Source organism: Ruditapes philippinarum, unplaced genomic scaffold (assembly GCF_026571515.1).
Source record: "Ruditapes philippinarum isolate M1 unplaced genomic scaffold, ASM2657151v2 ctg363_1_1_1_1, whole genome shotgun sequence".
In the NCBI taxonomy this organism is placed as follows: Eukaryota; Metazoa; Mollusca; class Bivalvia; order Venerida; family Veneridae; genus Ruditapes; species Ruditapes philippinarum.
The window spans coordinates 698348-722111 of NW_026851633.1; the positions used below are offsets into that span (position 1 = coordinate 698348).

General features: G+C 31.3%; 2 protein-coding genes across 4 annotated transcripts; one reads left to right on the forward strand and one right to left on the reverse strand.

Moving 5' to 3' along the window:
* Positions 1-1452: 1452 nt before the first annotated feature.
* Positions 1453-8300, reverse strand: LOC132723497 (beta-1,4-galactosyltransferase 7-like). 2 transcript variants are annotated; one of them, XM_060708257.1, is made up of 7 exons: positions 8185-8300; positions 6167-6676; positions 5408-5633; positions 4359-4442; positions 3415-3462; positions 2976-3080; positions 1453-2457 (listed from the first exon to the last, which is right to left on the reverse strand). In XM_060708257.1, exons 2-7 carry the CDS (start codon positions 6517-6519, stop codon positions 2254-2256), a joined length of 1020 nt encoding a protein of 339 aa, XP_060564240.1. In that variant the 5' UTR covers positions 6520-6676; positions 8185-8300; the 3' UTR covers positions 1453-2253. The 2 variants fall into 2 exon arrangements, with proteins under 2 accessions (XP_060564240.1, XP_060564319.1); XM_060708336.1 differs by lacking the exon at positions 8185-8300 and adding an exon at positions 8057-8171.
* On the forward strand, positions 8242-22285 carry LOC132723644 (uncharacterized). 2 transcript variants are annotated; one of them, XM_060708440.1, is made up of 4 exons: positions 8242-8374; positions 14866-14976; positions 17456-17692; positions 19550-22285. In XM_060708440.1, the coding sequence occupies exons 1-4, from the start codon at positions 8300-8302 to the stop codon at positions 19574-19576; spliced, it is 450 nt and encodes a 149-aa protein (XP_060564423.1). In that variant the 5' UTR covers positions 8242-8299; the 3' UTR covers positions 19577-22285. The 2 variants fall into 2 exon arrangements, with proteins under 2 accessions (XP_060564423.1, XP_060564485.1); XM_060708502.1 differs by having other exon boundaries at positions 14866-14964.
* The last annotated feature ends 1479 nt before the right edge of the window (positions 22286-23764 follow it).

Below are 23764 nucleotides of genomic sequence, written 5' to 3' on the forward strand. Positions count from 1 at the left end.
TTGCTCTAGCTCTTAGAGTTTTTAAAAAAAGATATTTTAAGTTTTTACTATATACATATAAGGAAAATCAATGATCCATGGAGCGGGGCCAATTTTGACCCCAGGGCTTTTATTTGAAGCAACTTGGTAGACACTCACTAGAAGATGTTTCATGCTAAATATCTTAGCTTTAGCTCTTAGGGTTTTTTAAAAGAAGATTTTTTAAGTTTTTACTATATACATAAGGGAAAAACAATGACCCCCTGGGGCGGGGCCAATTTTGAACCTAGGGCTTTTATTTGAACAAACTTGGTAGACACCCACTAGAAGATGTTTCATGCTTAATATCTAAGCTCTAGCTATTTGGGCTTTTTAAAAGAAATTTATAAGTTTTTACTATATACAAATAAGGAAAAACAATGACCCCAGGTCATTTATTTGAACAAACTAGGTAGACACTGACTAGATGATGTTTCATGCCAAATATTAAGCTCTAGCTCTTTCGGTTTTGTAAAAGAAGATAATTTAAGTTTTTTCTTTTGGTTGCCATAAGAAACCAGAGTTCTACTTAGAATTAAATTCTTTGATAAATTTTTAAAGTTGACTACCAAAGGAACATTCCTGTGAAGTTTGGATGAAATTGGCTTAGCGATTTATGAGGAGATGTCGTTTAAAGTAAAAGTTTACGGACGGACAGACGCTGGACGAAAAGCGATCACAAAAGCTCACCCTGTCACTTTGTGACAGGTGTGCTAAAAATGCAACAAAATCAAAAAATGCATTACATCTTGAACAATACTTGGCTTTTAACCATATTGAAACAAAAACAACAATAACATGATTATATAAAATATGATAACAATGAGAATGATACATCAATCTTTGGCACTAACCTTGACTTGGCTACCTTGTGAGTATTAAACTAACTCAGTCTAGTTTCTATAATTGTGGTTTAATACTATAGTTTATACACAAAAGATAAACAATTTATCATGAAACTCTTTTAACAATTGACAGTAGAATGTACTTCTATTGTATACACATGTATTATTTCTGTTGTTGTTTTTCTTCTGACTATTTTATGTTACAAATGAACAAGTAATGAATAATGATAAGAGTTTGGACATGATTCATGAATTTTCCAAAAGATTTCTGTCATGGCTATTTTTTGTAACATTTGCCAACAGTATATAGCCAGACCAGCCTGCATGTCCTTGTAGTCTGACCAGGCTCTATACTGTTGGTACCTTAATTATTTTTTGCAATCTGATATAGAAATCCCTTAGTTCCAATTCTTAATCAGTGCAAATCTAGTTAACCAATTTCATTAGGTTAACGTTTAGAGACAATGTCATTTATTTGTGCTGGAAAATCTGCTGAATGTCAATAAATAATAATATTATGGCATGCAGACCTACAGATATTTACATTGATCAGTAATTGATTAACCCTTTACCTCATGAGCATATTGTGAAAAAATGGCCATTTTCATTGAAAATCCTCCTGTTACAAGTTCAACTACGATAAAAAAAACTATGAAACTACATGTACGGTAAAAGCTTCAAGATAAAAGAAACTATGATAAAAGCTTCAATACTGATGAAACTTGGCACAAATGTTGACTGGACCATAGCCTCTGTAACAAAATGCTCAATCTTAAATTTCCTGTTACCATTGCAACAGGGGACGTCTCAAAATTGCCAAAAAATCACTATTTTTGCATTGTTTTTTTCCATCAAAGCTGATTTCAAAGTGCTGCAACTTCTTAATGGATTGAGATAGAGTCAAAGGCTTTTCAGCGTTGGTTACACGTTACCTTACGATCGACCTGAGGGTAGTTTTTTACTGTTTGAGGCCTCAAAAAGGAGGGGGTGAGGGAGTGGGGGTCAAAAAGCCGTCAAAACACGTCTATATGAGGTAAAGGGTTAAATTACAATAAATTTCAGATTTTATTGTAATTGATTATAATTACTCAGACTTGCCTCTGTAAACAAATTAATTACATTCAATGTTTAACTGTAAAACAAAAGTTAAACTGTATCATGTGAAATAAAGGCATCCCTTGAATTTCAATAGTTTCCTGTTAAATTTGATAGTAATTACTGACTTCATTTAAGCTGTAATTGCTTAATTACAATTACAAGTAATATAATAAAGTTTGGGCAAGATAATCAATTACATGATGATGATTACAGTTTAATCATGGAATCAATTATAAAATCGATGATTGCAATTAACTATTACCCTAGGTCTGATGGCATGTATTTATTTTTATCATCTGGGAGGTAAAGGGGTAATATAATTCTTAATTAAATGATGGTCCTCTGCCTTTAAGCACCAGGGAGTTTTTTCATAGTCACATTTAAGAACAACCTCCAGCATTGTAAAACTTGTACCATTTACTGAGATTTTGTGTCGGTTTAGCACTTCATACTGTATGTTGTCAACGCCTGTCTCTCTATCCAGCTTGCTGGTTTTCTGTAAAATAATTTAGTTATTTCTCATCTGAAACTTCAAGCCTATATTTTAAAATATATGTCAGTATTTCATATTTCCATCTTTAAACAACATGTTGCCTTATCACAGATATTTAAAAAAAAACAACAACAAGAAAATATATCAGATTATTTCTTAAATCCTACTGCTGTTAATCTCATGTCACTGAATATTGACCTTACATCATTACATCATAACATTACATCATTACCATTTACCAATCACACATGAAATCAAAGTACCAAGAGTTGTTAGACATGTGTGAAGTTTCAAGTAAGTATGATAAATAGTTACTAAAAGTTTTGGAATCATTGTCAAGTTTTCATCTTTTGATGAATAAAGTGATAAATAAAGTCTCCATATCTAGAACAATGTACAACATACAGGTCAGTGAAATAGTTAATGTATGTGTATCTTAAACAATTGTAGCAATAAATAAGTTTGCACAGATATAAATACTGCTTTATGCTAGAAGTAATCATCTTTTTTTTAAACAATACCTCTTTCTGATTGAAGAATCTTTTATTATCTCTTGGTCTTTGTTTTTTGTCATGAATGTGGCGAAATGTTTCTAACCCTGTGGTAATATTCTGTGGTCTACGAACCTGGAAGGAACATTCAACATTTTGTAATAAATAAACAGATTCATGCTTAAACATACCAGTATGTTTAATATATATTTTACTTAAAGGATACATTTACAACAGTACTTTTCCAGTATTGCTTTCATCATTAGTCCTTATCATATATATTACCCGTTTTTTGGTGTTTTTTTTTTTGAAAATGTTCGCCTGTATGTTCAATCAATAAAATAATGTATTAAGTTGTCAAATTATCAAAATACGATTCAATTTTATAGGTTAGTGATCTCTAGAAAAACAATGAAAATATCATATTATCTTACAATTACTATTATTGTTATTTTTTTTATATATTTACCTCATACTCAGGAATGCTTTCACCATTTTTGGTAACAAATTTGGTTTTCTAAAAAGGAATAAACAAAATATTAGTACCAGTATATATTTCATTCAGTTTTAACAATGTTACCATAACTACAAGTCTTTGCAGCCTATGTTTACTGATCAATTTTAGAATAGATAATACATACATGCCATATTTCCAGCCACCCAGATGGAAATATTGGTTATGGAGTCTGATTTCCGGTTTCACATTTACATACAATTGTATTATGAATAATTATTGACTGTTTTGCGATTGTATTTTCTGAATATGATATTCAAATATCCTACTTAAACATTTTGTTCCTAATCCATATCAAGAAAAGTCCAGTATTCATATGTAGCAGGTTAAGTGATAATGAAAATAATACCTTATTAGGAAACTATAACAAGTAGCAACAATACTGTATCTATAAAAAGTCATATGAGCAGCTTCAGTTTACAGAGAATAAAAACGCTACATAAAGAGAAAAACACAGACCTTGTGAAAGCTACAGGACTGTAGTTCCATAGATTTGTCACAGGAGTGAACCCCAGGAGTATGTGTAATTCAGTAGTTTGTGCAACTCAATAGTAAGAGTATAGAGGTTTGAAATTTGTGAATTTTTACCACTCTCAGAATTAAGAGCACTCAATGTAGACAAAAAGCTCTTAATTTAATCTCTATGTATATGCCTGATTTATTTATCTAAAAACACATGCTGTAACACTTCAGGTCTCAGTTTCATATTACTCACTCTGTTACTTTCAGTAAAACTACAAAACCAAACAGTAAAGTACAGGTACAAAACTAAAGAATCATCACAAGGTAAGAGTGTGCATCAACCTATAGAACTATCTGTATAATACAGATAGTGCCTATGATTCTACCATCACAAATGGCAAATATAGAATGGTAACAATTTCTATAAATTAACTTACCAGTAAACCTGCCTTCCTTAATCTCACATAAAACTCATCATCTTCTCTGCCCCAACCCCAGTACCTGTTGGACATTCCATTCACCTATAAAAGCCAATAATTCTTTACAGTTACAACTATTTTACACCATTTCCTAATTCACAGTCTCATTACTTTAATTCATATAATTCTATATGCTGTCCTGTGGGGAAGGTGGCATTCTCTTATGGTCTACCAGAATAATTTTTAAGTATTGCAAAACAACAACAGAACCTTACATGAAGTACCTTTCTGCCAGTAAGTCACAGAATAATGCTGTAATGAGAAACAATCTCACACATACAAAATCAATTAAAAGGAAGTTATTAACATGTAATTTTTTCATGTCTTATTCTGGTTGTTTTGTTGTTTTTTGCATTGTTTTTCAGCAAAATCTATTTACATTGTTAAAGAGATATTAAAGCTGTTTAAAATACATATATCTAAATTGAAAGATGAACATTGTTAACGAGAAACAACAGCCATCTTTTATAAGTAAAATATGTTCAAACATGAGGGCCATGATTGTCATATTATAACTCACCTGAGTGGAGACTGTTGCTTTTATTCTATACATAACAGAGTGTAAACCATAAATTTATGACAAAAAAAATTAAAAAAAACTTTCAGTTAGAAATTTGGTTTCAATAGTGTTAACAAGGCTTTCATTTGATTTGACCTGAAGAAGACCAATGTTCCAACTTGGTCAGGTTATATTTGAAAGGAAAAATCTGACAAAGTAATGCTTTTCTTTTACATGACCTAATGACCTAGTTTTTCACCCCTGATGACCCATATCCAGATGTAATGACCAAGAATAAAGTTGCTCTCAAACAAACAATACACTATCAATCTATTGATCAATGTGTGTGACATAAAACCTTGATCATACAGGGTAATATCTAAAATATATTATATGACCTAAGTGACCTTAGAAGTTGAAAGACAGATCTAATTAGCACAATGTGTCATGAAACAATACCATGAAAATAGAACAAAATTATCATGATTCTTTACAGAAAATATCTTACCATCTTAAAATGGAATTTTGTCACCAACAAAATACCTCCAATAAATGAGTGGTAGTGATATAAGGGGTGTAAATCTGGAGCAGATACATGGAAAGGTCCCTCTTCTGGAAAGGAATAGTCTAAGGCATCATTGAGGGGTAGCAGGTCAACGTCATGCATAGCTATATAATCACAATCATTTTGACTTTCTAAGACACCAACGTTTATAAGTGATCCACGATTGAACCTGAAATGTAAATATCATCATTGCTTATCATATAATGTGACATTGTTTTAAATGTTATTATAATGCTTCAGAACAATATACCAAAGTGTTAAGATACTTTTTCCATTTATGTATTGTAATGGTTGAAATAATATGGCTTAACTAAATCACTACAGCTTCTAAATAAACACAATGTTTGTGTTTTTTGGGTGTTGTGCATTTTTCACACTGACAACTTCAAATAATCTTAAGGCCTTATTCCAAAAACTAGTAAATTAGTGGAGGAACATCCCAGAATATCCCTTCAAAATTTACTATAATGCTAGTTTGACAGCAGAAAATTCTAACCAATTATAGGTTTATAAATTTAACTTGTTTTAAAAGATGATAATCAACCAGAGAATTCTCATTTTGTTTTAACATATTTATTTGCATATTAATTATACTGAAATTTACTTACATGGATTCAGCAGCATAACTATTTAAATTGCATTCTTTTAAATATATTTTTTCCCCAAATTTTCTTTAAAATAAGAATGAAAGTCTTTATTTACCTCAAAGAATCAACCTGGTTTACAACAATAATTTCATGTCTAACATGTTTTCTGACAAGGTATTGTTGCAGATGTGGAGCAAACTCCAACAGCTCTTCTAACCTATCTCTAAATGGGACAATTACCACCATTTTATGAGGGCCCCACTCCTTGTTGTCTCCTATAGAAGGGCATTCTCGTAATGTTGCGCTATTTCTGGAAGTAGTTTCATGGTTGCCTTGGAACCTAATTTCAGCCGTCTGAGCACATGGGGTCAAAGTTGGATTGGATGACATAAAAAGCACTGTCAACGTAACAGAATATACCACAGTGACAAAAATAAGCCATTTTAAAATAGGTATGCGCCTGGCCATTCAATATAAAGTTTCAATATCACTGTTTCTATCCAAGTTTCCATACAGCTGTATAGATGGACTTATCACCAATTTTGATGTAAGCTTGTTTTACTTGTTCTGTATAATATTGTTCCACCTTGACATTGACTTTGCAAGTGAAAAGTGCACATATAATCTGAAATATTGTAAAAATATTTATTTGTATTTTATAACAGCGATTATCCTTTTATAACCTTTAAGAATGTAAAAATGACAAAGAAATAGCACAAACAAATAAGTAATACACAGAGATATTCCTTTATTGAAAATTCATTTTTGTATATTGAACACTCATAAGCTGTTAATATTTTCAATCCAGAGATATTGAAATGTAACTAACAATGGTTTATAAACGACAGCAAAAAAACATATGCTTTTAACTTCTGATTGATTATTAAAAAGTCATTCCAGGTAAAAAGAACTTAAAAGCAAAGATAGTTGCCACTCATGTGAGGTTTTTGACAGGACATTTATTATGATGTTTACATGTAGTTAAACTTCCTTTAAAATAATGATTATTTTTACCTATTATTATGAATCTGATAGCTTCATCAACAAATAATAATTTCATCCTAGATTCATTTTGTATTATTTGATAATGGACAAATAAAGCTTACATTCCTGGTTGATTATACTAAATAGGTTTATTCAAATGCAGACATTAAATTTTATCTTTCTATTCTTAATATTTGGGGAAAACTTGTAAAAATTTTAAGAATAGTTTCCTTTAACTCTTATCCAATAAGATGCATTGGCCAATGAGACAATACACAGTTTCGGAGCCGAACTAGCTAGCAAACAAGTATTTTTATCATATGTTTTTTGAGTAAAGATAACTGGTTGAGTATCTCACTGTATAAATCATATGTAAAATGGTCCGACTTGTGGTAATTAACAGTTAATTTAATACCTTTAGTGTCAAACAATGTGTTAAATTATATACTGAGACGAAGCTATTATAAAAATCACAAGCAAATTTTCTGAACAAACAATCTATGTTTTTTCAACAGATATGGCTTTAAAAAACATTATTTTCGGAAATATTTATCCTTTTCTTCACAAGTTTAAAGTTTTTTAAATAACATCATGTCATAGAATTTTCATTTTTGCTCTTGTATTTAATTTTCGCCCTTTTTTGAAAACTTACGTATTTGCATATAGCAATCTATACCTAGTTCTGCCAAGACATGTTTAATTGTAGCGAGAAGGGTTTACATAGCGCGTTTCCGGACCATTCTATTTGAAAGACACTGTTCTTAGTCAAGTTAGTGAAAACATTTTATACATTTAATCTTAATTTTATATTCAAAACTCAATTTGGCCGGAACTGCTGAAGTAGAAGATTTAAAATAAGTGACATTTACACAGTGCATTATCAATAAGTTTTAAGGATTCAGACAAGGAGTAGCTTATAAGCCGTGTCGGCTCCAGTGCTCAGAGTGTAAGAGTTCGTCTAAAACTATCCGAATACCACAACAGTTAATCAGTGTTTAGTATAACATAAATAAGTTATTACCATCACTTAACAGAGAGTTCTAATTCATAAGAAATATAAAAAATGTAATATTTAAACGTTTTCCTCGCTTATTTCTAATATCGAACTCCATTAAGACGTGAAAACTCTGTAAATAACATAATTTTTACCTGCAACGTCACCAGGCGCTTAGATTTTCAAGATGTCAAGCATTTCACTGACTAAGACTATTCAAAACAAACGGAAGAAAATCGAATCGATGAAAATTTAATAAGTTGTTCAGCAATGGCTAGAGAAAAAAGATCGTTCCCTTTCTCCGAATTTGACATTCCGACAACAAATTCATCTGAAAATAAATGGGTTTGTTATTGCTCTTTAGAACATGAAAGATGTTGTGAAATTTGATATTTTTCACGTGATTTCGCGATGTGATTTATTTTGAAAATATTCCAGGTCAACTCGCCCTTTAGTCATCTCGACCCCGATTTGGTAAACGCGTCACGTGCTCTACTTGGTCCTTGATTAACTATTCCCCATACTGGTCACCTATTTCCTTTTGTCAAACTACTATCAGAAAATTTCATCAAAATAATGTGAAATGAATTAGTAACGATTCGCCACACTAACGATTCGCCACATAACGATTCGCCACAGAGTATGACGATTCGCCACAGTTAAATAACGATTCGCCACAGTATATGATTATAGATCTAACAATGATTTTTTTTAGTTATCAACAAACTTTTTCCTTTTGTTTTAATAATTTGACAATGACAATAATTTAATAATGTTCCTTAATATAAGTAACATGAACTTAAAGCCCCCATCGCGGTTTTTCAATTTATCAAAGTAACATTATTACAGGAGTACATTTACAAGAAAGTAATTATATGTTGAAATAAATATTGAATTAATCATAAACATAAATGTCAATTAATATTTATATATATATAAGTAAACTGTACAGCTCTTTTATAAATCAACGGGTGTCTTCTTATCTAGAAGAAAATGACTGCCTTGCAGAGGAACAGAACGGATTTCGTAAAAACAGATCGTGCGAAGATCATGTGTATACACTGAACACTATTATTAAAAATAATGAAAACACTTATGCCGCATTCATTGACCTAAAAAAGGCCTTTGACTTTGTAGATAGAGACATGCTTCTGTATAAACTCCTGCGGTCGGGCTTAGACGGAAAAATTTACACTGCAATAAAATCAATGTACGAACAAACAGTTTCATGTGTACGTATCAACAATATCATGACTCAGTGGTTCGACTGTAAAAAAGGCGTGGTTCAGGGAAATTCGCTGTCGCCAACACTTTTTGCCGTCTTCATAAACGATTTAGTAGCAGAAATAAATTCCCTTGATCTTGGTGTTTCAATAGGAGAAACAAAAATCTCACTTCTTCTTAACGCTGATGATATTGTCTTTACGGCACAAAATAGTGACGACTTGCAAACTATGTTAAATACTTTACACACTTGGTGTAAAAAGTGGAGGGTACTTATCAACTCATCGAAATCTAAATGTATTCATTTTCGTAAAGGTAGACGTACAAGGTCAGATTTTAGTTTCCATATAGGCAATAACACCTTGGAAACTGTTAGTGAATATAAATACCTAGGTGTAATCTTTAGTGAAAATACAGACTATATCGCACACAGTCAAACACTGAGTAAGGCGGCAGGCAGGGCTTTAGGGGGAGTTATTAACAAAATACATTCGAAAGGTATTGGTTTTAAATCATTCGAAAAATTGTTCTACAATTGTGTGGTGCCAGTGCTAGATTATTGTTCAAGTGTATGGGGATACAAAGAATATCAAACATTAGACAGTGTGCAAAATAGAGCTGTAAGATACTTTTTAGGATTACACAGATTCGCACCCGTAGCGGCCATTACAGGGGATATCGGGTGGTTACCAAGCAAATTCAGAAGGTGGATAAATATGCTACGCTATTGGAATAAATTAATGAACATGGACGACCAAAGACTACCTAAAAAAGTTTTCACTGCAGACTATAATATATGCCAAAGTAATTGGTCTAACGATATTAAACAAATAATGATATCGTTGGGTCTCAGTACCTATTTTACAGAAAAGAGACCAGTTGATTTAAAACTAGCAAATGAAAAAATATTAAGTCTGTTTAACGAACAATGGTATACCTCTGTACAAAATAGCCCAAAACTACGAACATATAAGCTATTTAAAACAAATTTTAAAACCGAACAATACATAGTATTAAATTTAGAGAAGAATGAACGCTCGATGTTAGCACAGTTTCGGTGTGGGATTTTACCCTTAAGAGTAGAAACAGGACGTTTTATTGGTGAAAATGTAAACCAGAGAATATGTACATTCTGTGACCAAGAACAAATAGAAAATGAAACTCATTTTCTCGTAGAATGCACAAAATATGATAATATAAGACAGCAAGTGTTCGAAGATTTATTGTCAGATCCATCCTATATTAATAAAAATAAAGAAGATAGACTGACCTTTTTAAAAAAGTAAATGAAAATGCTAGAAAAACAGCAAAATATATTGTGAAAGCTTTTATGTTTAGACGAAGCCTTATATACTCATAGCGATTTGCACAGAACATATATATGTGTATCACTTATATTTAATTCCATCAATTACTCATATATCTAATTGCTTAATTTACTTGATAATTATGAAAGTGAAAATATACTATTCTATGTACATCGTCCATATATTTGAAATTGAACTTGTACTATTATGTTTAATATTTGAGAACTATACATAGATACTGTATTAAATGTCAACAGTGACTAATAGGCCCATGAGGCCGGGTGTTTTAAATACCTTTATTAAAATATTTGTATATGATTATATTGTAAATAACACATGTCACTTTAATAAACAATTTACTTACTTACTTACTTATATATTATATATATGTTAAATATTAATAAAAAAATATTGCAAAAACATGTGATCATTACGAAAATTGATTAACGATAATTGATTAAAGAACGCATATCTAAAACATTTGTCACACCTTTAATTTTAACAAGCCAATCACCTTAAGCTTGTTGTAGAAATATTTAATTGACGCCGAAATAATCCTTTAATTATCTGACAATGTGAGCAGATTTCAAAACAATGCGCAATTAAGCTTATGTATGTAAATTTTGTAATAAAAATATGTTAGTTATATAAATAATTAACTTAATTCTTAAATGTGTAATGTAATTTTGGTAATAAAATATATTTATTTTTTCATTTTGTTTTCTTTTAATTTTCAGTTTATATAAATAACGAAGTTTACTTATTACAATGTGTAATGTATATTTTGGTAATAAAATTTCATGTGTTCTTTATTCAATAAAAGCTGTTTTCGTATAATTTTCCAGTTTATATGAATAACCAGGTACGTATGTTAATATACGTACCTGGAATAACGAAGTTTTTCTCATCTACAATGTGTGATGTAATTTTGGTAATAAAATATATTTATTTTCATGTGTTTTTAGCTCACCTTGCACAAAGTGCAGGTGAGCTTTTAGGATGGCCCAACCCCCAAAAGGGTCCCTCGTCTTGTCCGTCCAATTTTTAAAAATTCTAAGGGAATTTCATGAAGCAAGGCCCAAAGTTAATGAAATTGGCAGGAATACTCTTTGTATGAAGCTTTCAAAATTGTTTAAAGAAATTTCCCTTTTATGCAGAATCTGGGGGCCCGGAAACCCAAAGAAAAAATTTTTAAAAACTTTTTTTTAAAGAAAACCTAAAAGCTAGAGCTTATTATTTGGGGAGAAAAATTTCTAATGAGTTTCCCAAATTTTTTCAATAAAACCCCAGGGTCAAAAATTGGGCCCCCCCCCGGGGGTCTTGATTTCCCTATATGCTATAGAAAAAATTAAAAAATTTTTTTAAAGAACCAAAAAGTAGAGTAAATATTTGGCATGAAAAATTTCTAGTGAGTGTCTAAAGTTTTTTTTCAAAAAAAGTGGGGGAAAATTGGCCCCCCGGGCCCGGGGGTCATGATTTTCCCTATTGCATATAGTAAAAAATTAAAAAATTTCTTTTAAAGAACTGTAAAAGCTAGAGCTTAGATATTTGGCATGAAACATCTTCTAGTGAATGTCTACCAAGTTTGTTCAAATAAAAGCCCTGGGGTCCAAAATTGGTCCCGCCCAGGGGGTCATTGATTTTCCCTATATGCATATAGTAAAAACTTAAAAAATCTTCTTTTAAAGAACCCAAAGAGCTAGAGCTAAGATATTTAGCATGAAACATCTTCTAATGAGTGTCTACCAAGTTTGTTCAAATAAAAGCCATGAGGTCAAAATTGGCCCTGCCCCAGGGGGTCATAGATTTTCCCTATATGCATATAGTAAAAACTTAAAAAATCTTCTTTTAAAGAACCCAAAGAGCTAGAGCTAAGATATTTGACATGAAATATCTTCTAGTGAGTGTCTACCAAGTTTTGTTCAAATAAAAGCCCTGGGGTCAAAATTGGTCCCGCCCGGGGGGTCATTGATTTTCCCTATATGCATATAGTAAAAACTTAAAAAATCTTCTTTTAAAGAACCGTAAGAGCTAGAGCTTAGATATTTGGCATGAAACATTTCTAGTGAATGTCTACCAAGTTTGTTCAAATAAAAGCCCTGGGGTCAAATTGGCCCCGTCCCAGGGGGTCATAGATTTTCCCTATATGCATATAGTAAAAACTTAAAAAATCTTCTTTTAAAGAACCAAAGAGCTAGAGCTAAGATATTTAGCATGAACATCTTCTAATGAGTGTCTACCAAGTTTGTTCAAATAAAAGCCCTGGGGTCAAAATTGGCCCGCCCAGGGGGTCATTGATTTTCCCTATATGCATATAGTAAAAAACTTATAAAAACTTCTTTTAAAGAACTCAAAGAGCTAGAGCTAAGATATTTAGCATGAAACATGTTCTAATGGGTGTCTACCAAGTATGTTCAAATAAAAGCCCTGGGGTCAAAACTGGCCCTGCCCCGGGGGTCATTGATTTCCTTATATGTGTATAGCAAAAACTTAAAAATTTCTTTTGAAAAAACCCAAATAGCTTGAGTTTAGATATTATACATGAAACATCTTTAAGTAAATATCTACAAAGTTTGTTCAAATAAAAGCCGGGGGTCAAAACTGGCCCTGCCCCAGGGGTGTCATTGTTTTTAACTATATGTGTATAGTAAAAACTTAAAAATCTTCTTTTAAAAAACCCAATGAGCTAGAACTTAGATGTTTAGCATGAAACATCTTCTTATGGGTGTCTACCAAGTCTGTTCAAATAAAAGCCCTTGGGTAAAAATTGACCCGGGGGGAGGGGGGGCTATATACAGGTGAGCGACCTCAGGGCCATCATGGCCCTCTTGTTATTCTATAAAAGTTTGTATTTTCCCAGTTTATATAAATAACGAAGTTATAAAATGTGTTATGTAATTTTGTTAATAAAATATTTATTTTCATGTGTTTTTATTCTATAAAAGTTGTTAGTATATTTTTCCAGTTGATACAAATAACGAAGTTATAAAATGTTTTATGTAATTTGGTTAATAAAATATTTGGTTTTCGTGTGTTTTTTGTTCAATAAAAGCTGTATTCAGTGTAATTAATTTATGTTATTAACAATTGATATATAAAATGGAAAAAAGTTTTCCATCAACAATTTGAAAACAGGTGTATTTGAACACGTGGCGAATCGTTATTTAACTGTGGCGAATCGTTATTACTCTGTGTCGAATTGTTATGTGGCGAATCGTTAGTGTGGCGAATCGTTACATTACCTGTGAAATTAGGCAAAGTCTATCAACGGTGAAGTCGGTAAAAAAAAATGTACATGTACCTCCTTCATTAAATTTCTTGATTATGGTAAATTTTATAATTTTGTTATTAATTTTTGCATGATTGCCCAATAATACTATAATCTGCACTTAAAGACAATATACCTGCTTTTGTTCTGTATGCTTTCAAATTAATATATAATATCATCTGTTAAATAAGAAACACAAATCAGTTAATTAATCATAGTGGATTCTCACACCAAGATTTATTTAGTAACTAAAGCAATCTTTGGTCACTTCTGTTATTAATATTATTATTGAGAAAATACCAGGGAGTCAATTTGTACTTAATAAGTTAATTTTTGCAATCTTATAAGCTTAAATGTCACCTTAAATGCAAAAAAAAATAAAATAGAAATTGCATTATTGCAAACAAAAATATCACTTCTTAAGATTAAATCAATTCACATGTTATTTTTTTTAATGATAAGGCATTGTTAATTAATTGTTCAATTTTTAGAGATTTCAGTTAATTTTGGATTAACAATGTAATTTATCAATAATATTCTTACATAATATAAGCAATTTAAAACCATTTGGTTGTATACCCCCTGACATATATAATATATCTGTCAAATGGTGACAAAATGACCAAAAAAGGCAACAAAGTGACCCATTCAAGATGAGTTGACCAAAATATGGGTCACATTGATCATAATGGTGAAAAGTTAACCACAGAACAAGTTTACCAATGGGATGACATAATGATAAAATTGGGGGAATTCAAATTTTCACTCTTTGAGTCTTTCCTATTTAAATGAATAATAATCAAGTAAATACATTGTATACTGTATGGATTAGTGTTAATATTGCTTTATTAATGTAATATTTTGTGTTGTTGCTTACCTATTTCTGTTTATCCCAAGACTTGCATTAAATACGTTGTTCATAAAATTAGCTCCCAATGTATCTAACACTAGTCTTGTTCTAAAATGGGCTGAAAAAAGAAGTTAAACTGCCATTTTGTCAAGCTTACAGCAGAATCATACTTTTTTTTATTTTTCAGAAAAAACGGTGTTTTTCATCAGAGTACTTAAAGAAGAATGATCATCACTTAATGACATCCCCTGAAGATATAGACATGGAATATGAAAACTGTGCAGAGGTACATTACCAGGTCTATATATTTTACATAAGAGTTCTTGCAACTTACTCTATAAATAAAGATTGTGAGTAACAATTATTTAGATTGAATGAAGCTATATCATTATTCATGTTATGTAATTTTAATTTGACAGTGATCATAATATATTTTGGCTACTGTATAGTTTTGTTTAAGAAGAAAAAGTGATTTCATAAGTGATCTGTTCTATTCAATATTTGGTTTAGCTTAAAATTGACAGAATTGTTCATTTTTAGCTTCTCTTTTCAAACAAAAAGGTGAAGATATTTCCATTATCCTTTTGTCTGCGTTGGTTAACCTTCTTTTGTAAGGTATATTTTCTCAGAAACTACCAATGGTATTCACTTCAAGCTTGATGTACATGTTTCCTATCAAAATGGGATAATATGCCTAAAGGGCTGAAAGTTCTGAAATTAATTTTGGCAAAGTAATGCCCCTTTTAATACTGAATATTTTGCCAAGGTCCCTTTCTCAAAAAAAAGAAGAAAAAATAAATATAAAAAAAAGAATTTAATAAAAATGTAAAAGGTATTTTTTCAAACTTAAAATACTTGTTCAATATCAAAATTTGAATGCCAAAGAAGTTGGTAACCTAATTATTTATTTTTGCTCTTCTACTGTGATTTTTAGCTCGACTTTTCTATGAAAAGGGGAGCTATCCTACTCGCCCCGGCGTCGGCGTCGGCGTTGGCGTCACACCTTGGTTAAGTTTTTCGTACCACCCCACTTTATTTCAGAAGTATTACAAGTATGGCTTTGAAACTTACCATACTTGTTCACCATCATAACCTCCATCTACAGACAAGAGTACATAACTCTGTCAAGGTTTTTGACAGAATTATGGCCCTTTTTTGACTTAGAAAGTGTATTGAGCTTGGTTAAGTTTTTTGTACCACCTCACTTTATTTCAAAACCATTGGAGGTATTGCTTTGAAACTGACCATACTTGTTTACCATCACGACCTTCATCAACAGACAAGAGGACATAACTCTGTCAAGGTTTTTGACAGAATTATGCCCCTTTTTGACTTAGAAAATACATTGAATATGGGTAAAATCCACTTATTGCCTTAACCCTTTGAGATATTGCTTTGAAACTTTTAATGCTTTTTCACATCATTACCCCCATCTGTACGCAAGAGAAGGTAACTCTGTCAAGGATTTGTTTTAAAAATTAAGGCCTTTTATCGACTTAGAATCTTGGTTAAGTTTTTAGTACCAGTCCACTTTTTGACTGAACTGTTTGAGATATTAATTTGAAAGTTGGAATACTTGTTTACAATCATGATTCCCAAACATGTCCAGGAGAAGGTAATTCTGTCAAAGATTTTATTTGAATTATGGCCCTTAACTGTCAATGTTTTGTATTATAGGCAAGCACTAAAAAAGTTTTTTTTTCTTTCTTACCAGCCCTCTTTTGACTTAAACATTTCAAACTTTGCTGCAGTGTTCAAGGGTATCACACAATTCAGTAAAATAATTCTTCACTAAATATCTTAATGCTCATGGCCATTGTTCACTTTAAAAATACAGAGATTCTTGTATTGCCTTTTACTGCAAAAACTTTTTTTATTGGCAAGCAATAAAAAAGTCGAGCGCGCTGTCTTACGGACAGCTCTTGTTTTGGGTATCTTGTTCGTACATTTCCCAAAAACTATATTGGTATTTCCTTTAAACTTTAAATACTTGTTCACTGTCATACTTGGAATGCATTTCTCAAGGGTAGACAACATTGAACAACAAAAATCAGTTTTAGTTTTATGTTTTTTTGTTGTTTTTACTTACAATAATTTCTTTTCTCAAAAACTATCAAAGATATTCACTTCAAATTTAAAGGAACTCCACTGAGGTTCAAAAATCTAAAATCATAAAATTTATTTTTTTACACAGATCAGCTGGGGCACGTAATACAGGAAGACATGCAAAAAATAATTCAGAAATATACTAAAAAATGAACTGAAAAGCGTATTTTTGTGCTACTTTTGATACGATTTGAGTTAAAAGCGTTTAAACGCTTTTCAATTTGGGTCATTTTTCACAATTTGAATAATTATCCTGGATTAACCGCAAGAGCGAATGATCTAAAATTTTGCACACAAGTTACTGATCTAGACCTACATCGAACTGAGCATTAATCTCGAAAAATTATTTCCAGTTTCGTCATGTCAAAAAACCTCAGGGGAGTCCCTTTAAAATACTTGTTCAATATCAAGAATAGCAAAGTCAGCCAAGCAATGTAGCATTAAACCCCCTTCTTTTCTTTGCTTTTACTAAACTAGCACTGGTTAAAGTGGAGCTTGCTGTCCATGGTCAGATTTTGTTTGTAATTAATCTGTTTTCCATATTTAAGAAATAACAGGCTTTTAAATAACTATCTATTAATGTTTTGAAAGAAAAAGAAGTTAAACTATTGTTTTTTGCAGCTTTAATAGTTGATATGAAAAATTAAAAAAAAATCAACATTTATTTACAGAATGGCCAAATTGCTTTTGAAGATTTTCAAAATGGGTATGATTCACATGTTCAGGTGAGGTTTGAAAATGGAAACAGTTTGCAACAAACAACTAACAGTATGCAGACTGAACATTGTCAAAGCTTGATGAACAATATTCAAAATGGACACAGTCTACAAAATGGAACATTGGTCAGAGACAACAATAACAGTGATATGGAATCATCAGTTTGTGTCAGATGCCAGGCAGGCGAGCCAGTAAGATTTTATATATTTCTTTTCAAGAGAGCAATTTCCTATTTAATGTCCAATATACTATGATTCCTATTTGGCCCAAAACACGAAAATAAGTTCCAATTATCACTTGTCAGTACATATAAGTGTGCTTTTTATGCCCCAGCCATTATATGTACCCTGTTCCGTCATTCCGTCATCATCAGTTTCCGTTCATTATCTTAGTAACCGTTGCACACATTCAAGTTAAATTTGGCATATGGATATGTCATGAGAAAATACAGGTCAAGTTCGAATTTGGTCATGGTTCAATGATTTTTGGCAGAGTTATGCCCCTTTCAATTTGAAAATAATATGAAATTTTCAGTTTCTGTTCATTATCTCCCCAACAGTGTTACATGTTCAACTCAAATTTAGCATATGGATATGTCAAAGGAATGCTCAGGTCAAGTTTGAATTTGGTCATGGTTCGATGATTTTTGGCAGAGTTGTGTCCCTTTCACTTTGAAAATAATATGAAATTTTCAGTTTCCGTTCATTATCTCCTCTAGGGTATTACACATTCAACTCAAATTTCACACATGGATACGTCAAAGAAATGGGCAGGTCATGTTTGAATTTTGTCATGGTTCGATGATTTTTGGCAGAGTTATGCCCCTTTAACTTTGAAAAAAAGGAAATTTTCAGTTCCCATTCATTATCTCCCCAACAGTTGTACATATTCAACTCAAATTAAAGATATGGATATTTCATAAGAATGCATTGGTCAATTTCAAATATGGTCATGATTTCATGATAGCTGACAGAGTTATCCCTCTTTAACTTTGAAAAATAATCAGAAATGTTAAGTTTCCGTTCATTATCTCCCCAATAATTGTACACATTCAACTCAAATTTGACATATAGATACATCTTGGGACTAAGCAGTTCATGTTTGAATTTGGTCGTGGTTCAATGATTTTGGACAAAGTTATCTTTCTTGAATGTTGGAAAAAATTTGATTTTTTCAGGTTCAGCACTCACACTTTTGTGGAAATGTATGTAGCCATTATTTTGGCTACAAATATGCAATATGCAATTTACAAAAGGTTAACACTGAATAGTTTCAGTGCCTTGAACTTTGTATACAGATGGTTTGTGTTAAGCATTGGATAGTTTTAAGGGCTTTGAACTTAAAATGAAAAAAATAATTTGTGCAAACAAATTTGGAACTATATATTATATCATCTGAAATTTTGGCTGTATGTGGGGGCATCCGTGGCGTGACAACACATTTCTAGTTTAATTTTAAGACATTAGTTGATGATTAAACTTCTGGCTTGTACATTGTAACTGGACTCAAGTTTTAGTCACTTAGAACTTTAAGAGAAATCCAAAATCTTCAGACTTCACATAGTTTAAGTTGTGTTCTATAATAATGCAATGATGGAGATGTGTTATGATAACTAAGGTAACAGCCTTGCATTATGCATATATTTGCTACTCACTAACTGGGAGTAAAATATTAATTGTAACTGTAAGGAAATAATTGTTATCAAGGACCTAAACATGTGAGATGCTGAGCACCTGAAGATAGATAGTGCTGAATATTGAATAATGTGTGGTAGGTAAAATGTAAACTAAGTTGCATTCGACTTCCATACAACAAAACCACTACAATTGTATGAATAGCCGTTACCCTATAAATGATACAAATAAAGGCTTAGCTATATGGCCAATGAGTAATGATTAGGAAACTGTAATACAGCACTAACAATAAAAAGCTTTTATAAAATGAAAATGATAGTATTTTTTTAGGCTTAATGGACCTTTAGATATTGATTTACCAAAACATTTTTGTCTGTAACTTATTTATGCAGGTCAATATTATTAACATTTCAGGGTCACATAGGTCATATTGGTAGATGATAGCAGTCCTACAGATACTTGGATAATGCCATCTTAGCGTACAGTTTATCTTTGATAGATTGACCTCTTCAATGAGAGAGTGCAAGATAGTCTGCTGAAAAGTATTTAGAGTTATTCTCCTTGTTTCACAAACTGATAGTACACATGTACTATGATGTAATATAGAGAACAAATGGAGAAAAGAACAAGTTGTGTACAGAGCAAGTTAAGTTTTGAATGTGAAATGTATGGTTAAACTTTCATGTACGAAAATGAAATGGTAACAGTTCTGAACAATGCATTTGCTTGTTTTAGATACATGTAGTGTAAGCTTTATGATATGTAGTCTTTCATGATTTGCAGTATTTAAGTTTATCTTTAACCTGCCGGAACTGAAACTGATTCGCCTTTGTCATCAGTATATAGCCAGGACAGCCTGTACATTCAGTCATTCATGCAGTCTAACCAAGTTCTATAATGTTGGTAGCCTAATTTCTGTATTTTGATGTTGAAATCCCTTAATTTTCAAATGAATTGTTTAAAATAAAAAGAAGGGCAACATTGTTACACACATTCTGCAGGTTAATGGCTCAATTAAAATTGGCAGCTTATCTACGCAAACCAGTTTTGTCACAAGATTTTGGATGCAGCCTATCCATACCTTACAGCTATTAACTAGAAACATCACATGATGTTTTAAAGGATTAAAGGTCTTTGACCATTAACTATTTTGTGAATTTTTACAGAATAATAGCCTTTTATGGACATAGAAAAAATAGAAAATTACTGTTTAAGGACTTTAAGGTTATCATGCAAAATTTATCTTTACAATAAGTGAAACCATTTCTATATAATAAACTTTCTATCCTACCAAGGACTTAGAATAATGCTGCTTGCTGTCCCAATGACTATGTTATTTTATGTATTTTAAGTATATGTATATAAATGTATTGTTGCAAGTTGTAAGAATCCATAATTTGTGTAAATATTTAGTTAGTTTACATTGTAATAGATACTTGTTTTTTTATAAAATGAATAGATCTTAATTTAGAGTGTTTTTAAAATGCAAAATTCAAAATCAGGAGCAGTGTAATGATCTCAAATGCCTGAAAGATTAATTAAATAGAGGATATTGAATGTGTGGAAGTTCAATACTAAATTTATTGCACAAGTTGAATAAAATTATATTATACGAGCCTCTGGCGAGCATAATATTATTTTATTCAACGAGCTCAATAAATTCAGTAATTTAATATTCTATTTGTCACATACCCAAAATAAAGATCGTTTAAAGTGAAAAAAAGAGTGATTTTTCATTGACGTGCCTATAGTATAACACAATGTTAAGCGCGTCTTTACACTATGTTTGTATAATGCTAATGACGTCACATCAGAATATATGCACGGCCGTGCAATACCATTTTTACGGAGTCGCAAAATCAGCAAATGTGTGTGATAAAAAAGCATTTGAATTAAAAAAACCATATATTATTCTACTACAATGCAAGAAAAGTTGATATTTAGTTCCATTCTAAAATGCTAATAGAAAGACAAATGATATTGAAAGTACTAAGAGAGGAGAAGTAATTTTCATTAGGTCATTTTGTTATGTGCAACATTCCATTTTTTAATTTGGTACATTCTTATTGAATTAATTGATTCACTTAAGTGCACAGTCTGTTAAGTCTGGGACATACAATAACATATTACTTTGTAACATATTTTAAAGCATGTGAAATTAATAAATTTGGGTGGGTTGGGCAGTGGGTAATTTCTTTTGAAATCAGTATGTGTGATTTTTCTTATATTATACTAAGTATTTTTGGCTGAGTGATTTTTCATTATTAAATTTTATGATATATATTGATATATAAATCTACAAAAATATCTATCACAGGAGATATTAAATCTAGGTAAAAAAACATTTTACTTTATACTTCTAATGCAAAAGAAGTTACAAGCTTATAGGTTATTATGAGTTGAAAAAGAGGGGACATATTTTTTTGCAGCTTGATGTTGGTTGGTTGGTCATTCTGTCACACGTTGTTTCCGATAAATAACTTGAGAACGCATTGTCCCAACTCTAAAACTTCATAGATATATTGTTCTTGGGAAGAACATGACCCATATTGATTTTCAGGGCACTTAAATTTCAAAGACGTATTGGCCGTGGTCAATACATGACCCCTTTTGATTTTTGGGTTGAGGGCTCAAAGGCCTTGTATGCAAAAACAGTTTCCCAGCAACCTCTGACTTGCTGATGAGGTGGACATGCATGTTATATATATACATCTCTTATTTTTCTTTTGTTGTTATTGTTTTATGTTTTAAAAGGTGAAAAATGAGTTTCAAATGAGTTTTTCATTCCTTATGAAAGAAATTCTATGCATGTGTTAATCATTTGTTTCATTTCAAAATATATTCTTTTTATTATCCCTTGGACCCATTATTTCTGGTAGTCTCAAACCAAAGTGCTTGCAGCCTTAAGCTTGCAAAATAAGGTGGATAATCTGGCATCCGACCTTTTAACATCAAGACTGACTCCTCAAAAACAAATATTTTGCTTTTTGTATGGTCTTTTTTTCTGGAACTTTTCCAATGTGCAAAATGGAATCTTTAGAGATAAAGATAAAAAAAGTTTAAATCACTGGATAAATCCTCAAACTTGGTTATTCTCCTGCATATCTGTAGAATGCTTTACTGCCGGTCTAATGTTTCACTGCTGTTCACTGTTTTGTATTCAATTACCTATAAACTTTGCATACAGCATCCTTCAAAGGTCTTTTAGTTTATTCTTAGCTGATTTTATGTACTGTTAATACTAGGATTAGTAAAAAAAACTTTTAAAGCAACATTTGGAACAAGTATATTGTCCACTTAGTGCAGTAACTGGTTATCTCCTATCAAATTAAGAAGGACTTAACACGTTAATGCACTGAGGTGACGATATTGTTCCCCACCAATAACCAGAATATAGAACATAAACTACCTTTGAATCAATGCCAAAAAAAGCCAACAACTTAACACAACTGTTTCTAAGGAATAAATGTTCTATAGTTTATACTTGTCAGTGATTTTGGGGGTCAGTATGTTTTAATCGTTATGAAAACCCGCCTTTTGTGCCCGGTCCCTTCATTTTTATGAGGTTTTTTGGGGCACTAGGGTTTCATATTTTATATTTTTAAAAATCCCAAAATGTGTTTTAAAAAAATAATCTTTTATAGACTGAAATACATTTTTAATGTTTGCTTTGATATTGACGGGGATTACGCTTTTCCCTTTAAATTGAATTAAAGGCACATTATCCCTTTCAAAAATTTAAACCCTTTTTTTTTAATTCATTAGAAATTTCAAACATGTGTTTTACAATGTTTTAAGATTTTGAGGAATAAAAGTGTTAGCATTTCTGAACCATAATAGGCCTTTAAATAAGGATTTTCATTGAATATTATATCTTTTTAAAACCTTTAACTTCACCACATATTTTAGTTTTGATTTTTTAATCTATTGCCTACAACTTTGGATCTTCAGTATAATTTTGCATTTTTAACCAGACAAGTTATATTTTACTGACAGGTTTCACTGGACATAATTATGTATAGAAGTGTATGGTTTACGTTTATTTTTTTTTCTGTTTTACACGTATTTTGCTTGACTTGATTAATTTTACAATTGTGAAAGATTGCCATTAATACTACTAGTATTTGTTTTTGATGACTTGTCCTGTATTCAATGGAGTTTCAAAGCTCTGAAAATAAAAGTCTTTTGTATAGAACTGTAATTAATAACTGAAATGAGCCGCGTCATGACAAAACCAACATAGTGGGTTTGCGAACAGCATGGATCCTGATCAGACTGCGCGGATGCGCAGGCTGGTCTGGATCCATGCTGGTCGCAAACACACTATGTTGGTTTAGTCGTGACATGGCTCAAATGAGAAGTGTGTTCATTTTTAATTTTTTATACTTTATTCTTATTTGTTTTTAGTATTTTTTAACTCCATTTAACTGTCTCAGGAGTATCATGTATAATAAAGTACTGACAAAATTACATTTCCTTAATTTTCCTTCTTCTGTTTGAGAGGAGATTTTAAGTTACATACATGTACATCTGACAGCAATATTCAAGATAACCTGGCGGATGATGAGGCTGTATCCCATTGCAACTTGCTATATTGTTAGCTAGCTTATTTAGTTCTACTGTGCACAG